Here is a 17,446-nt window from a genome sequence, read left to right as displayed (position 1 = left end):
CCCAGACATACACTGGTTTGGCTTATCCCATCTCATCCCTGTTCATAAAGTCCCTTCCTCTGATTAAAACTCCCCACCTACCAATGCAATCGAATGGTACTGGAAATGCTACTCGATTGTTGTCACAAAGTTCAATATCAACCGTCTTGAGTTTGTCTTCTCAATTTCAGAGTCTGATGAATTACTCTGAAGACGGACAGATATTCACAGCCCATTTCGTCTGAATAATGCTGCCTACTGGGTGTGGTGTGTTTAAATATCAACTTATTAGTTATTGCATAGACAGTTTTCTGTTGCCTGATCTACTGAAGGTCTATTGATTAGATTACCGGTTTAGGTTCCCCAATTTGCATTCTGTAATTTGATATGTTCTTGTCCCAGGATCAGACCCAAGATTTATCAGAGTTACTGCTTTGGGAGCCCAGCAATGACACCATTCGCACGCGGCGGGAAAGACCACCTGCAATTGTAAAAGTTTTATTACTACCATGATTAGTCCAATAAGTAAAACCGTCCAAACAAGTCAAGTGAGATAATAGAACACTGTAAGGGTGACCTGGACCATGACATGTATATACTCACTCTGTCCTGGGGAGAGCTCTAAGGACTGAGACAGATCCTAGTCTGACCCGGGCATGCCAATGAAGAACTCCAAGGGCTTTACCTAAGGCCAAATGTTGAATAAGCCCCATGTCCTTCATGCATATGTATGACTACCTCCTCCCTCTATAATATCTTAACTTCCGTACCCTCATAATGTTGGGGTGTCCTCCTAGAGATTAGTCTATTAATTCGATGAAAGCCATTCACATATACATCAATTGGATTAATATGGTTACCTGCGGTTAGGCATCTGCTGATTATTCCCCTCCCAAAATACCCTGAACTGCTACAAACTGCCTTCTTGCAGTTACCTGTCAGCAGTTTTCAACACCTGTGATCATTACAAAACAGCAAACAAAGCCTGATGTCATCTTGTGACTTAGCGTTACTATTCGTTCACTTACTTATGCTAACTTATTAAGCAAGTACTCCTGTGCAGGCTGTCAGGCCTTGTACTTATGCTAACTGCTTAAGCTATTCTTACAGGTCTATAGGTTTCTTGCTTTTCTGCAGTCAGTTCCTTACCCCTTTATCTTATCCTTACTTCACTGCTACGTTTCCTGGCATGTTGTACTTCAACAAAGATTAGAAGCAGAAATCCAACAGGTGCTAAGGGTGTTGGGATTTTACCCAAGTGCCTGTTGCTATTTTTGGGTAGCCACTGATTCGGAATGTCTGCATCTCAAACTAGTTTACACAGTGATCACTCTGTGGGATAATTTGTGCTGTGGGACCAGAGAGCCTGTTCTTATTCCAGAACAAACATTGGTTACTTAAAAACACAGTTGAACGGCTCTTGTTAACGTCATGTCAAATGGGAGAAACCAAGATCCAACCTGAACTACGGTGTTGCTAGCATGCACCTCCGTAGTTATGAAATGTGTTAGCACTGCTCACAAGAACCAGGACATTTTGATAGGTAGGAGGAATTTGTTAGATTCCTCTTGTAGGTAGTAAATAAGCTTAGAGAAAATGGCGGGGGTCTCACATCTTGGACGTAAAGAAACAAATGCCATTCTAGATTTTTTTACTGAAAATGTAAGTACAAAATCTAGAACTGTTTCAGTAACAAATCTCTACCGTGGATGCAGTTATACCGGTATGAACTTGCCTTATATTGATCATAGCTTATTCCCTTTGCTGTATGGGAATAAGTTATAAGTACAAGGCACCACTTAAACTGGTATAACTGTCTCCACACTGGTGGGTTGGTACTGCTTAACTATAGTTCATGCATTGTACAACTTGTGTGTAGGCAAAGCCTGCAAAGGCATATGTCCTATGGTGGTGGGCGTACGGTGGCAGTTTGCTGTAAGTAGCTATAACGCGGGACTGAGACTCGGGAGCCCTGGGTTGTGTTCCTGGTTCTGCCACTGGCCTGCTGGGTGACCTTGGGCAAGTTGCTCCACCTCTGTGCCTCCATTTCCCCATCTGTAATAACGATACTGACCACCTTGGTAAACACTTGGAGATCTACTGATGAGAAGAGCTAGGTATTAATTTATTATTATGGAAGTGCCTAAGACAGACAGTGGTGGGTGCTCATGAGTTACGTTGCCTGAGACCCATACTATACTGAGACACATCGACACAGGCGGGAAGCTATCGATTTAGAAAGTGTGTTCCAACCACTATGCAGAACCAAATCCAATGGAAACTATACTGAAGAAACGTCGTGTCTAAATTATCTTCCCCCGGTCCCTCCGAAGCAGGGTTGACCTCGTCTGTTCTGGGAGGCACTTACCATGAATTTGGGCGCCTTTAGGAAGGCGTCTCAGTGGGGTGGCTGATGTCGGGGATCTCCAGAGCTGAAAGCCTCTGTAGCTTGGTGCGAAAGGGCCCTCCTGTATAGCTGGGGATGCGTCATGTAAGCTCTCCAGTGGGCCGCATAAACACGTTTTGCCAACAGCACGCTTTGTGACCCAATTACAGCTGCTTTCCAATGGCCACAATCACATGTGTTGATCACAACAGCTCCCCAAACACACAGGAAGCTGGAAGTTTTAAGGCTATAAATACACATAGCTGCAAAACAGCATGGTGGTCGTATCAATAGGAAACATGTAAAGTGGTTATCCGGTCACGATATATTTATAACTCATGTAACGGCCAAACAAGGCTCTGAGGCCCAGTGTGGTACAAATACAACTTTCACAAGGCCAGTCATAACACAAGTATAATGTGTAATATAGACAGGATCTTAGCTGGGGTTTATGTAACGGGGCCAAAGCCTCGTCCGTGTTAAAGGTGCGGACTCAGTTACGTGACCTGATGTCAATACGCATCGGTCCAATCCACAGTAGAAACTTCGACCATATTGTAAGTGGTCAGGGAACACTTGGGTTGCGAGGATCTGCTCTAACAGTTTTAAGTGCAGATCTGGCTATTAAAGGGAAACGGGAAGATCGGGTATAATAGAGCAAGGGAGAGAATAAATATATTGAATCTTGTTAGTCATGTATGCTCTGTGTTGGGGTACGTGGGATAAGGGACAAGAATTCCTAAGTGCCCCTTGTAGACTTCTTCAACTGATCTTTTGCTTGATCATGTATATGTCTCTCTGGTTCTCCAAGCCCTGAAGATGCCTCCCCCTAGGTCTACTACTGAGAATTTTTCAAAGTATCTTAAGGGAGAAAAACACCCATCGCCTACTGGATTTCAAGTGGCACCAAACTCCCTTCAATCTTCTGAAAATCCCAGCTTATCCAAATCAGGCAGAACAAGGGCTTAAAGCTGAGTCTCCCACATCCCAGGTGCGTGTCCTGACCACTGGGCTATTGGCTAGTCAAGGAGAAGGCCTTCATGTTGTTTTCCATGAAAAATTTCAAAAGGTCTCGTTTTTGTCCTGATGCAGAGCAAAAACAAATTCCAAAACCTTCATTTTTTTTTTTTTTTTTTTTTTTTTTTTTTGCAAACGGAATTCTTGCCCTAATCCTGAGCACCCACAATTTCAGCTGAGGTCAAGAGGAGGTCCAGGTATGGAAAAACTGGTCCCAAGTTTGTTCAGGCACACCTACCCCAACTCACTTGATTCTGCACTTCCAGTTTCTCAGAGCGTGTTCTATATTGGTAAAACGATCTTTTTTCTTTTTTCTTTTTTTTTTAAACTCTCCAGAGCATTTATTGGTATCCGGTGCCCTCAGTGCCAGGTCTCAGCCTTGACCTTCGCCGGAACCAAGAATGAAATGTGTGTTTTCTTGGAAATGGAGTCAAGACTCCGTTTGTAGTTCCAAATCACCTGCATTTCTTCCCATGCCCTCCTCCCCACATGTATCTATTTAACACCAGCCATGGTATGAAAGACCAGACTCAGAAGCATATAGGAAGTGGAGTGACTGAGATTGTCCCTACCATTCGCTCATGATGCTGAAACTACTCCTCCTCGCTGTCTTTGTCCTCTGTGGTAAGTGGGTTTTTGTTTTTTTTTGAGGCGGTGATGTCTTGCATTCTGGTGCTAAGAAACTCATTGGTTACCACCCATGTTGCAGTAGCATTTAGAGCCTCAGCCAGGCTAGGGACCTGTTGTGCTTGGCCCTGTATGAACATAGAAAATAAAAATCCCCACCCCAAAGAGGTAGCTGGAGGGGCACATCCAGAATAGGTATTAGCAGGGGCAAATCCACCAGAGTCTAAGCTAGGACTGAAGTCTTCATGGAAATGTGCTTTGCAGAGGCTGGTTTTGCCCCACTGTGCACTGATCTACATGAGAAAATCCTCCATCACCTCAGAAGAGATGCTGTGTCCATCTTGCCTCCAGAAGTTTAATCTCTTCCCTAGTCCCCCTGGGCCTCACAGGTTTCAAAGTTGCTCTGCTCCCAACATTTGCCATTGGGTCCTTCAGACTTTCAAGAGGTCCACACGCAATGTGTATCCAGTTCTCCTGGAAAACTGGCCCCCCACTGTGGATGCCAAGTAAGGTTGAACATCTGTCCCCCTCATCATTAAAGCTGGGATGCCTGGCACTCAGAGCGCTTCATTTCCCTTCTCAAACTCTATCTCGGAGACGTTGGAGCAGGAAAATGTTCTCAGCGAGAAAGGGAGTAAAAACAAGTCTAGATTCCCATCCTGTGATGGAAACAGCAGAGAGGCGATGGGATTTGGGGTTCCTCCTGCAATACACAGAGGCTATTCCAGATGTTGTTCCTTCTTTACTCCTGAAGGACACTGCTTGGAAGAGTCGCTGGAAGACAATGGGCGCGTTGTCGGAGGGAGTAATGCACAGCGTGGTGCATGGCCATCGCAGGTGGGTACAATGTCTACTTCTAAGTCCCTTCTCCATCTAACTCTCCTCCCAGTAACGACCCAAGGAGGGTGCGCAGAGATAGGATGGCTTACAGAATACCTGTGAGTGCAGATTAGCCGCTCCCAAGGGGAATTTGCCTTTGCCAGTTCCAAAGCCCCAGCTGTGTTGTACAATGTGCACGTCAACACCAAAGCTGCCTGAAAGAGAAGCATTTAGCATCTAACAAAGAGGAAGGATTGACTCAAACTGGAACTCCCAACCTGGGGAAATCCGGAGACCGATCTGAACTTCCAGGCTTGGACCCATCTCCCACCTGAGCCTGTCCTGGTGGGGGAAGAGAGGGGTGTGCCTGTCTGGGATGATGGGCACCTGAAGTGGGCATCTCTATTCTTTGCTGTTACTGCCTTGGCATAAGGCCACGTTGCCAGTTTAGCTTTGTGAAGAATGCCTCTGTGCGGACTCCAGCCCTGACCAGTCAGTCCTTAGCTTCTTGTTTGGTGGTGGTGGTTTTTTTGTTTCACTAGGTAGTGTCTGGAGCCCCAGCCAACCAGCTACTTCAGCCCCACTATCCATAGGGCACACCCTGCACAGACCAAGTCCATAAACCATGGCCCAATGCTCGAACCAGCTAATGTGATGTGCCTGGTGCATATAGAAGCAAGACTGTTTCTTCACGCACCTGATGCACGTTCACTTTGGGCTGGTGAGAGGTTGTTGCTCCTTTGTGTGAGAGATTTCCTCTTTAAAATGCAGCTCTTCTCTTCCACCATGAGAACATCAGAATGGCCATGCTGTGCCAAACCAATGGTCCATCTGGCCAGGTATCCTGTCTGCTGACAGAAAGAAAAGGAGGACTTGTGGCACCTTAGAGACTAACCAATTTATTTGAGCATAAGCTTTCGTGTAAGCTCATCTTAAGTGATCATTCTCCTTACAGTGTGTATAACAACACCCATTTTTTCATGTTCTGTGTGTATATAAATCTCCTCACTGTATTTTCCACTGAATGCATCTGATGAAGTGAGCTGTAGCTCACGAAAGCTTATGCTCAAATAAATTGGTTAGTCTCTAAGGTGCCACAAGTCCTCCTTTTCTTTTTGCGAATACAGACTGACACGGCTGCTACTCTGAAACCTGTCTTCTGACAGTAGCCAAAGCCAGATGCTTCAAGAGGAATGAACAGAATGGCAATTCTGTTGTACGCCTGCAGCTTTCTTGTCCACCCATGAGGATGCATGACAGGCAGCCATTGCTTGAGCATGTATGATGGCCAACACACCGGGGATTAAACCAGAGTCCTCCAGAACTGAAAGCGGGAACTGCTACAGCTTGAGTGAAAGATTCAAGGCTCTGTAGCTAGGGGCGGTAAGAACTCCTACCTCTGGGGATCAGCACAGAGGGGGGAACCTGTAGCCATAGGTGGCTGGTGAAAATACTGGGGTGGGGGGGAAGGTGAGCCTGCCCGCCCCACTCTCACCCCGCCATGGCAGGGCTGGGCCCGGCTCCCCGCTCTGACCCGTTGGCTCTCAATCCTCACAAATTCAGAGCCCACCCCAGCATCACATGAGGCGTGGGTTCACACGCAGGTGGGGCCCTCCCCCCACAACATCCCTCCCCTTTCCTGGCCCTGGCGCCGTTGGATGCAGGGTCTCAGGATTCCTCCTGCCTTTGGGACTCCCTTTCTCCCCCACAATCACCTCAGGATCCCCTTTCCCATTCCCAGGGAGCGCTGCTCAGGAGCTGGCAATCCCTGCTGGGACTGAGGAATCTAGCTCCACTTGCTGGGAATCATCTAGTGTGTAGGCAGGGCCCTCCCCCTGTGATACCTGGCATGGCTGGACAGAGAAATTTCGGCGATGGGGGGGGGGGGGGGCCTAAGCCTCCTCTAGCCCTAGCCAGTGCCTGTCTATGCCTGTAGCACACAATGACACAGCGTGTTATATACGCACCCTCCTGTGTATAATTCTGCCCATTCCAAGTAGCATCTGAAACGACCAACAATGCAGTGGTGTTAGTCTTGAACATGTCAGATCCAAACATGACATAAGTAGCTCATCCTCCTTCCTGGTGGGGCCTAGGTGTGCCAAAACACACGCTTCCTCTCTCTCTCACCCCACCGCAGGGCAGAATCCAACCACTGAATGTTTCCGGGGCGGGTGCTAGCTACAGCTGGCTGAAAAATGCTAATTATTTTCCCAATAAATGTATACCGTTGTCCCCCCCCCCCCCGTATTTTCTCAGAATTTCCCACATTTTCTGTGAAAATTCTTGGGTTTTCACTGGGGAAACCTTGTTCACCTCAAATTTTAGTTTTCGGCACACACAAAAAAAGCCACCTTTCATCCAAAGGGATATTGGGGAAGACTTTGACTCCTAAGACTAGGAGCCCAGCAAGTCGAACACCGGCCCTGGTGACCCCATGAAAACTGGGTTGTCTCCCACAGTTTGAGAACTGCTGGACTAGATGACCTCTTAAACCGGACATTTTTGTGATTTTTCTGAGATTGTTTCAATGGAAAAATTTCAGCCAGCTCTAGACTTAGGCAGAAACCTGTCCACTGTGCAGTTTATTTCACTAATTGCCCATTATAGGGTTTCTTGAATTTTCCTCTGGAGCAGCTGGGCTCTGGCTTCTCAGACAGGACTTGGTTCCTTTTTATCATGCGGCTATTTAATAATTCAAGGCCCAGTCCTGAGGCCTGTACTCAACCTTCAGTGAATTCCTGGATCTGATCCAGTATGGCGATTCCTATGTGATTCCTACTCGGGGAAAGGATGGACAAGTGGCTAAGGCACTAGTCTAGGACTTGGGAGATCAGGGTTTGGTTACCTGCTCTGCCACAGACTTCTTGTGTGATGTTAGGCAAATCATTTAGCCTCTCTAGGTCTCCGTTCCCCATCTGTAAAATGGGGTCAGTAATAGTTGCCTACCCCCCCCCAGAGATGTTGCAAGGATAAAGATTGTGAAGATCTGGTAAGAAAGAGCTGTAGATGAGTTAGTTATTAACATTATGTTCAGCACCCTTCCCCTCAGAAGTAGAGAAAGGGGGGACTGGCTCATATTCCAATCGCATCACGATGCCGTCAGGACTTGGGGGCGAAGGGGGATTGATGCCAAGTTGGCACCTTACAACACATCACACCTTGTTCCTCTTCTCCACAGATCCTTGACTTTCCGGGTGGTCGCCGGAGAGTACAACCTGAATAAGAACGATGGCACGGAGCAGTATTTGAGCGTGGGGAGTAAGGTCATCCATCCTAAATGGAACAGCAACTCTGCTGCTGCTGGGTAAGGCACCTCCTGTTTCACACCTGCGTGGCTTCGGATAAGGGATTTCACGTGAAAGGTCACAAAGTCCGAGCTCCTTACACTCTGGAGAAATAAGAATGCGCTGCACTTGGAGCTCCCTTCGTCTGAGCTACTCAGTGACGTACAGCCTGAGTTGGCCCCCAGTATAGACAGTTTTCAAAACCCTTGGGTGGAACCAGAACCCAAATGGATATCTTGGAGAAGGTCCCACTCAATAGTGTTCTTCGCTGGTACGACAGATCGGTTCAGACCAGAGCCGGATGGTCTAGGGCCTAAGGAGGTAGAGTTGCACAGGCAGAACAAACAGTGTTTGGAAATGAGGAAAGCAGACTCCAGTTTGGCCAGTGTCTTCCTACAGCTCTAATGGGTACCAGGGTAGCACTTGGGCCTGCATACTTTTTCCATACAGACTGTCCTGGGTAACCACCAGGATCCTCCGGCCGACTAGCTCAGGAGTGGGCAAACTTTTTGACGAGAGGGCCGCATCTGAGTATGGAAATTGTATGACGGGCCATGAATGCTCATGAAATTGGAGGTTGGGGTGCAGGAGGGGGTGAGGGCTCCGGCTGGGGGTGTGGGCTCTGGGGTGGGGCCAGAAATGAGGAGTTCAGGGTGCGGGAGGGGGCTCTGGGCTGGGGCAAGGGATTGGGGTGCGGGGGTGGGGGTGAGGCCTTCAGCTGGAGGTGTGAGCTCTGGGGTGCAGGAGGGTGGGACTGAGGGGTTTGGAAGAAGGGAGGGGATCAGGGCTGGGGCAGGGGGTTGGGGCTCTGGAGGGGGTCAGGGGTGCAGGCTCCGGGTGGCACTTACGTCAAGCAGCTCCCAGAAGCAGCAGCATGTCCCCCCTCCAGCTCCTATGCGGAGGTGCGGCCAGGCGGCTCTGCATGCTGCCCATCCGCAGGCATCACCCCCGCAGCTCCCATTGGCCATGGTTGCCGGCCAATGGGAGCTGCGGGGGCAGCGCTTGGGGCGGGGGCAGCGTGCGGAGCCCCCTGGCTGCCTCATGTGTAGGAGCCGGAAGGGGGACATGCTGCTGCTTCCGGGAGCCACACAGAGCCATGGCACATGTGGAGTGGGGCAAGCCCCGGACCCTGCTCCCCAGCAGAAGCTTGAGGGCTGGATTAAAAAGTCTGAAGGGCCGGATTCGGCCCCCGGGCCATAGTTTGCCCACCTCTGGACTATCTGCTGGGGAGCTGGGTTTCTGATGGTACTGGGTGCTTCTGGGTTGGGCTGGCAGTGGGCTCAGGTATTTTTCTACCTTATCAAGCATCTGCTTAATAATACAAGGCCCAGTGCTTGGTCCTCGTCCAGTCCTCTGTGCTGTCCTTCGGTGAGAATGTGCCTGAGAGAGCTGACTTCTGAGTCCCTTCTTCTGTGCCTTCTTTAGGGGACATTAGGACTCGATTGCTCAAAAGAGCGAAGAGTTCAGTGCTTAGCTCCAATCGGCTTTCAATCAGGGGTCAGCAACATGCCCATGGTAAAAAATTTTGAGGTCCATGGTAATTTTTCAAAAAATTGAATGACATAACCCCCCCACCCCACCCCCAGTGTCCATCACCAAGTACAGTCATTTTGTCAAGTGACCATCGCGCAACACGGTGGTCCCACCCCCTGCTTTCAATTGATTGGGGCTCCTTTGAAAGCCCCAGCCTCGGTTTTACCATCGGCAAAAGCGGGGGTCACTTAAATGCAACCCCTTTGCCCGTGAAAGGCCGTTTGACGCGGTTTCCTTTGTTCTTCTGCAGCTACGACATCGCTCTGCTCCGTCTCTCCCAGAGCGCATCTCTGAACAGCTACGTGCAGCTGGCCGCGCTGCCCAGTTCAGGCCAGATTCTGCCAAACAACAATCCTTGCTACATCACTGGCTGGGGCTTGACCCAAAGTAAGTGCCGGAATTTAGGAACATTCCAGAGGGGGCATGGGTGGCCCAGTGATTGAGGGCACAGACTTGGAGGTGGGTGAGGCTTGGATGTGACTAGCATCCCCACTTTGCCCCACACTTCCTGAGAGTTTGAACAAACCCCGGACCGTTCCGTGCCTCAGTTTCCCCCTGTATAAAACAGTGGTAATCGCTCAGACTTGTTGTGACCCATGGCTTTGTTAATGGTTTGCAAAGCCCTTTAAAACCCTCCCACTGAATGTGCTATAGAAGAGCCAACGTATCACTTGTTACACAAGACCTGTGGGAAATTCCGGCCCTATTGGGACTTTTGCCATTCGACGGGACCAGGATTCCACCCTGGTCTGTAGTTTGGTGCATAAGATCTAAACCCTGTTTGCTCCCCCTCCAGAGGGAGCTTGGCCTCACTTCATTCCTCCTGGACAGTGGCGCAGCTAAGGGGAGGAGTGGCCGCTCCTGCGCTGAGCAGAAGTGGCGCCTTGTCAATGTCTTGCCGCCTTTTTAAATTTTCCCCTGTTGAGGGAACAGGGGGGAGAGATCCAAAAAGAAAAAGGCACCTGCCTCAGCACTTTTACTCACCCGGCGGCGCTCCGGGTCTTCGGCGGCGGGACCTTCGCTCGCTCTGGGTTTTCGGCGGCACCTCCAGAGCGAGTGAGGGCCGGCCGCCGGAGCGCTGCTGGGTGAGTGAAAGCGCCGCAGTGGGTGGGCAGTGCCTTTTTTCTTTTGGATCGCTCCCCCCTGTTCCCTCCACCTGGCTACGCGGCTGCCCCTGGATGGTTTTGCAACATGACCTGACATGCAAGACCATGCCATTCCCGGCCGCACCAGCTAAGTGAGGAGACGCTACGGAGGAACGTCAGAGCTGCAGTCAGCTGCCCTTTGGAGATCTGCTCACTGATTCACACGAGCCCTGAGAACACCTCGGGGAAATGTGGGGTCATCCGGCACTCTCCCTTTGCTGTGGTGGCCAGCACCAGTGCAGCCTTTAGAAGCTCCCTTTTTTTTTCCAGAAAATGCTCTAGACTAAAACAAATTTACGAACTGCTGGGCCTCGTTCTGATCTTAACACTGGGCGTAACTCTGTTGAAGTTGTAATTTACACTCATAAAAATGAGCTCAGAATCAGGCCCAGTCAATGACCTATAATTTGGGGATCCCGAGACGTGCCCGTAACAGTCCAGACTGACTCCAATCCTTTGCTTTCAAGCGTATTGAAAGCAAATTCCCAGCCAAGTTTTATGGCCGTAACTCCATAACAGGGGAGAGATTAGCATAGCAAAGCTCATATATTGGATAAGAAGTTGGCCAACGAGTAAGAAAATATAAAGGAATTCTAGATCCCGAAGTTGGTTGTGTTTGATCCTGCAGCTCAGAACTTCACCCCAGGTGTCTGGGGAAAAAACGGGCCATTTTCCTTTTAAACTAACCCCGGGTCTCTGATGTATTTTGTGCAGCTAATGGGAAGCTGGCTGAAATCCTGCAGCAAGCTTCGCTTCCCATCGTATCCTACAGTATCTGCTCCAGTTCCAGTTACTGGGGCTCCACGGTCAAGGACACCATGGTGTGTGCTGGAGGTGACGGTGTGCGCTCTGGGTGCCAGGTAACTGCCGAGCGAGTGAACCAAGCAAGAGCGTTCCCAGGATGTCAGCCGCTCTTGTCGCCTCCTTGGACGGGGGTGTTCTATAGAAGGTTTACACTTGGGTATTGTTCCGAATTGTGGTCCAGTGGCACCTGGGTTTTGTTCCTGGCTCTGCCACCTAGCTGCTGTGTGATCTCAGTCCGGTCATTTCCCCTCTCTGTGTCGCCCATCAGTCAATTCCTTGCCAAAGCACTTTCAGATGAATAGCCCTTTAGAAGGGCTCTCCACCTCCTGGAAGGGAGGTGCTGTGTAGGGGTTAAGCTTGGGTATTGTATGTTATTTGGGTTGGTGGGTCGAAGCTGGAGATCATACACTCACAATGTTCACTTGGCTGTGTCCCCTTCCCAGGGGGTTAGGGCTGAAAAAAATGATTTTCCAAGTGACCGCTCGCTTTTCCATTCTCTTCTCCTGTGCTGACTTTCCAGCTCGACCTTCTGTCTTTGGAAGTCAGGCTGCCCTTGGTGCTTCGCCAGCTGCTGCGTTAGTTTGCAGTAACCCCTTACGAGGCTGTGAATGGTAGATGTGCCGGCTGCAGTGCTGCAAGTCTGGCCACCACCTTGATCAACACTCTGGGAACTGAACGGGGAACCTCCAGAACTAAAGGGATAGGGTGCTGCAGCAGAGGCTGAAGAGCCAGCGTGTGACAGCTGGGGATATAACAGACTCGTATCCTCTGTGGACGGGCACAAAGGGAGACACCACACTCGCCCGGGGGTTTTATAAGTGCTGATAGGAAATGAATTCACCGGACATTGCCCTTTATATTGTGGGAAGAGGAGTTGTACGGACTAGTGGATGGCCCAGGAGGAGTTGTCATAAGAGCAGCCATACTGAGTCAGACCAAGGGTCCATCTAGCCCACTATCCTGCCTTCTAATGGTGACCAATGCCAGATGCTTCAGCAGGAAAAGAACAGGCAATCGAGTGATCCATCCCATGTCATCCACTCCCAGCTTCTGGCAGTCAAAGGCTAGGGCCACCCAGAGCAATGGGGTTGCATCCCTGACTATCTTGGCTAATAGCCATCGATGGATCTATCCTCCATGAACTTAGCTAGTTCTTTTATGAACCCTGTCACAGTTTTGGCCTTCCCAACATCCCCTGGCAATGAGTTCCACAGGTCAGGATGTCTGTATTCTAATGCTGGCTATTCTGTTCAGTCACCTCACTCAGAGAGAGTCTACTTCACTGGGGCAGGGGAGACGTGGAGTCTTGAAGGCACTTTGAGGTTGTCTGTTGGAAAGTGCTAAGAAAGCCAAACATTGCTGTTCGTTGCAATATGTGCCAAGTTTTGTTGCCCTTTGGCTTTGCTCTGCAGGGTGATTCTGGGGGCCCTCTGAACTGCCTGGTGAATGGCAAGTACTACGTCTGTGGAGTGACCAGTTTTGTTTCCTCCTTGGGCTGTAACGTCTACCGAAAGCCCACGGTGTTCACCAGGGTGTCTGCCTACATTTCCTGGATCAATAGCGTAAGTTGGCTTTGCACGGAAGGGAAGCTGCACTGAGGAAACACCCCGCTGCAGACAAAGGCCTCTTGCTTGTAGTTGTTTTGTTCTAATTATATCAGCTGTTCTGAGCCAGCTGCAGGACACGTGTCTCTTAAATGCGGCCTCTGCAGTCATGCCAAAGAGCGTGGCTAGAAACCCTCCCCATGCATGGTGGCTGCAGCATGGGAGCGGGCGGATAGATGACAGTAAGCATGTGGTTTTTTCCAAACCGATCTCTTCTATGAGGCTGATCTTGCCAAGAGCTATTCTCCTAAGGGCATTGCTTCAGGGGATCCCTGTGGGACTGATTGCCATTCAGCATTCTTCCACTCGGGATTCAGTTTGCAGTATTATCATCCCTACAGAATTGCTATCGTTTATGTTCAGGTGTTTCCATCTGGGTGTTGGTTACCAGATCTGATCATTACCCTGCATGAGAGTATAATCTCACCTTAATGCGAAGGGATCCTAACCGTGTCTTCTGTCAATTCTCCCCCATGTGATGTTCTTACACACACACACACACCCGCTAGCATTGATGGAAAACAGCAAGGAAGGGAGAAAGTTAGGAAGCAACTTGATCACGGTCTAGACATATTTACACAGGAAGATCATATCTGAGGCTGGAGGATTCTTTAATCTCGCAGGCAAAGGCATAACGAAATCCAGTGGCTGGAATACGAAGCTAGACCAATCAAAATGCATATTTTAACAGGGAGGGCAACTCGCCATTAGAACAGCTCATCAAGGGATGCGGTGAATTCTTCATTGCATGAAGTGTTTTAAATCAAAAATTGAACGTCTTGGTGTAAAAGAGATGCTCTGTTTCAACTGTTTGAACTAGGAAGCAAGAATCACTGAACGAGATTCTTTCTGGCCTGGGTTATGCAGGAGGTCCGACAAGAATGTGGTTCTCAACCTATTTACCATTGTGGGTCGCATCCATGTATGGCCCTGAAGATGTCCTCTGGACTGGAGCGCTGTGCTGATTGGGCCACAGGGTGAAAACCACTGGCATGAGATGATCACAGTGGTCCCTTAAAAGTCTATGAATCTGAGGTCATGCAATGCCAGAGTAATACTTCTTTCTGGCCTTGGAATCTATGAATCAAAATGGACCATTGTGTTCATCTAGTCTGACCTGCTGGATAACACAGGCCATAGAACCTCCCCAGAATAATTCCTAGGGCAGATCTATTAGGAAAACATCCAGTCTTGATTTAAAAATTGTCAAGGATGGAGAATCCACCATGACCCTTGGTAAATTGTTCCAATAGCTAATTACCCTCCATCATAAATTTACACCTTATTTCCGGTCTGAATTTGTTTAGTTTCAACTTCCAGCCGTGGGATCTACGTTGAACCGTTAGAGTTGGGAGTTTCGCTTCTCTGAACCCTCTCCAATGTATGGTTTGGATCATGTCTATCAGAAGTATCACACAGGCTTTATGAGATAAATAATATAGTTATGGAATTAAATAGGGAGAAAGGGAGAAAAGAACTTGAGTGAGATGAAGGCCCATTTTTAACTGTGAGGGTGATAAATCATTGGAATAAAATGCCAAGAGAAGTGGTGGATGCTCCATCCCTTGATGCCTTCAGATCAAGACTGGATGCTTTTCTGGTAAATGTTGCTTTAGCCAAACACAAGTTGAGCTCAGTGTCAGGGTAACGGTGAGATTCTAAAGCCTGTGTTATACAGGAGGTCAGACTAAATGATCTCATGGTCTTTCTGGCCTTGAAGTCCATCAGAAGAGATGAAAAGTTGCAGAGGCAGTGAGGTTAATGGCAGCTGTTCCAGCCGGTCTGTGCCAGTTCCCAATTCTGCACATAAGAATGTATGTGCTGGAACCTTTTATCAGGAGCTGAAGTTTTAGCGTTGGCCACCTGGAGCCTTTCCGGCTTAAAGATTTAATAATGTATAAATTTCATTCACGCTTCCATGCCTTCAATTGGTGCCACTCTGTTGAAAACTCTTGAGAAACAGCCTGATGTGAATTTTTTTTCCTCCTTTCAGATAATTAACTGAACAGGCTGAGAGGATGGACTCAAGGTCGAAGAACAATCCCTTTTCCTAATCGGAATACACTCTCACGCTGTCCGTCTTCATCTTCTCTACTACCCATCTGCTCAATTATCCCATTTGCTCTGCAGCATTATACCTGTAACTCTAGTGCCAATAAACCTATATTAAAATTACTCTTCTCTGTTCAGTAGTGACGAAACCACATACAAAGTCCCTTTCTTCTCCAGTCCCCAGTGAGGGTTCCTTTGGACATGCATGATGGAACGTTTTCCCCTCCTGTACCTGACACCAGCATTATGGCAAAGATTAGTGTAGTGTGTTGGTTTGTGTTGTGGCAGTGATGCCTCCTTTGAACGGTCCCTGCACCCTGGAGCGGTTTGATTTGAAGCGTTAATGACGTTCAACAGTGATAATGAGAAGTCCTTTTGTGTAGCGATTTACGAGGGCTTTCCCGCACCATGGAAATCAATCAAATCATCTATCATAGCTACTTCTATGGCTCCCGTTAACTGAAGTATCAAAGCACTTCCAGCCTCAAGGAACAGCTTGTTGGGAGAAGGGCAGGAACCGAGCTCCATAAATTTGACACACGCTGTTTTGACCATTCACAAAAACAGGGGAAAGAGGAGGAATGATGGGTGACAGATGTAACTTTCTTCCTCTCTTCCCCCCTGTAACCTTCAGCCCAGTGGTTAGGATGCTCACCTAAGATGGAGGAGAACCAGGTTCAAATTCCTGCTCTGGAACAGACCTGAAACGGACTCGTTCAATTTACCAAAAATTCAAAAAAAAACAAAAAAAAATCTGATTTCAGCTTGACTTGAACCAAATTTACGTTTTTGGAACTGCCACCCAAAATCAGTTACCAGCCCAGCTCTAGTCTTGAGGCCTTTCCAAGCAGCTCACTGCTACAGTAACTACCAGGAAAGATCCCTGAGCACTGAGCCTCAAGATCTTGCAGAAAAATCCACCTTACAGGCATAGCTGGAAAGTGCCGGCCAACTTCCTCCAGAATGTAAAAGCTTTGAATGAGTCAGGAAGCGCCCAAGATTTCCTCACTTCATCCATAAAGATAATAGGGAGGGGTGTGAAAGAATCCCAGGTCAGGAATCCTTCCTGCCTAACTCCCTTCTATATCCGCCCAGGCTTGGTTATCATTTGCTGTAATATGGAATCCGTAAGACTTTAAAATGGGGGCTGGAGTAGGAGGATGAAGTTATTATGGGGGCCAGAGGGGCTCAGCTCCCATTTATCTTAGAGAATGGTGCACAGGATTAGAACTCAGGAGACCTGGGGTCTATTCCTGGCTTTGTCACTGGCCTGCTTGGGCAAGTCACTTCCCCTCTCTGTAACTCTGTGTCCCGCGCTGTGTGCTGGAACAGGGGTGGCTAGGGGTCCATGGCCCCTTCACTTTTTACTGGCTGTAAGGGAGAGCGATGGGGGGGAGGCAGTGGAGAGGAGCGAGCAGGGGGCGGGGCCTCGGGGAGGGAAGGGGAGGCGGGGCCACAGTTCAGGTGCTTGTGGCCCCCTCCACATTGTGGGAGCTTCCATCGCCCCTGCTCTGTGCAATCAGGATACCAGTGCTGACCTCCTTTGTGAAGTACTCTGAGATCTGTGGATGAAAAGAGCTATCTTAGAGCTAGGTGGTGGTGTGAGATGTATGAGTAAAGCAAATATCTCATTACATTAAATGGGCTGGAATGTAAGGTTATAAACCCACATGCTTCAGGGCATAAATTAGCCAATAACAGTCCGGGGTTAGAAAGACTTCTCCTACCTGGACAGATTATTCCGTAACTGTCCATTTATAAATGTTCTAGCACCGAATTCTGAAGTGTCTGGTATTGGCCTGAGCTGGACCGTTGGGTATGATCTAACTTGGCAGTTCCTCTGTTCCTGTTTAAAACCTGGCAATTGGACAGCGCAATGGTAGATGGAATGTGCACAAGTCGAAGGAAACGAACACACACGGGAAGAGACTAAACGACTCATGGAGAGGCACAGATTTTGAATTAGCTGCCACCTCTCACAAAAAAGTTCTGAGCATCTCTGTGGATGGTTCGCTCTGCAATAGCTGTCAAAAAGCAAGGAGAGGTGCTGGGATGGGGGGAAAAAAGAGGGAAAGAGATTACTTCAATGGCAAACTCTTTGGGGCAGGGACTGTTTTTGTTCTCTTCATGAAGCACGTCACACAGTGAGGTCCAGGTCTGTGACTGCGGCTCCCAGGCACGACGATAATACAA

At 48.7% G+C, this 17,446-nt stretch overlaps 1 protein-coding gene across 1 annotated transcript; it reads left to right on the top strand.

Annotated features, from left to right (window-relative positions):
- The first annotated feature begins 1,575 nt into the window (after positions 1-1,575).
- Positions 1,576-16,244, top strand: CELA1 (chymotrypsin like elastase 1). Its single transcript, XM_074934846.1, has 7 exons — positions 1,576-4,006; positions 4,764-4,846; positions 8,010-8,135; positions 9,899-10,035; positions 11,508-11,653; positions 13,010-13,159; positions 15,195-16,244. The coding sequence occupies exons 2-7, from the start codon at positions 4,794-4,796 to the stop codon at positions 15,204-15,206; spliced, it is 624 nt and encodes a 207-aa protein (XP_074790947.1). The 5' UTR covers positions 1,576-4,006; positions 4,764-4,793; the 3' UTR covers positions 15,207-16,244.
- Positions 16,245-17,446: the final 1,202 nt, after the last annotated feature.

The sequence above is a fragment of the Natator depressus genome, chromosome 20, assembly GCF_965152275.1.
Source record: "Natator depressus isolate rNatDep1 chromosome 20, rNatDep2.hap1, whole genome shotgun sequence".
Taxonomy (NCBI): Eukaryota; Metazoa; Chordata; order Testudines; family Cheloniidae; genus Natator; species Natator depressus.
The sequence above is the reverse complement of the archived record's forward strand: the minus strand, read 5'-3'. Positions and strand labels throughout refer to the sequence as shown.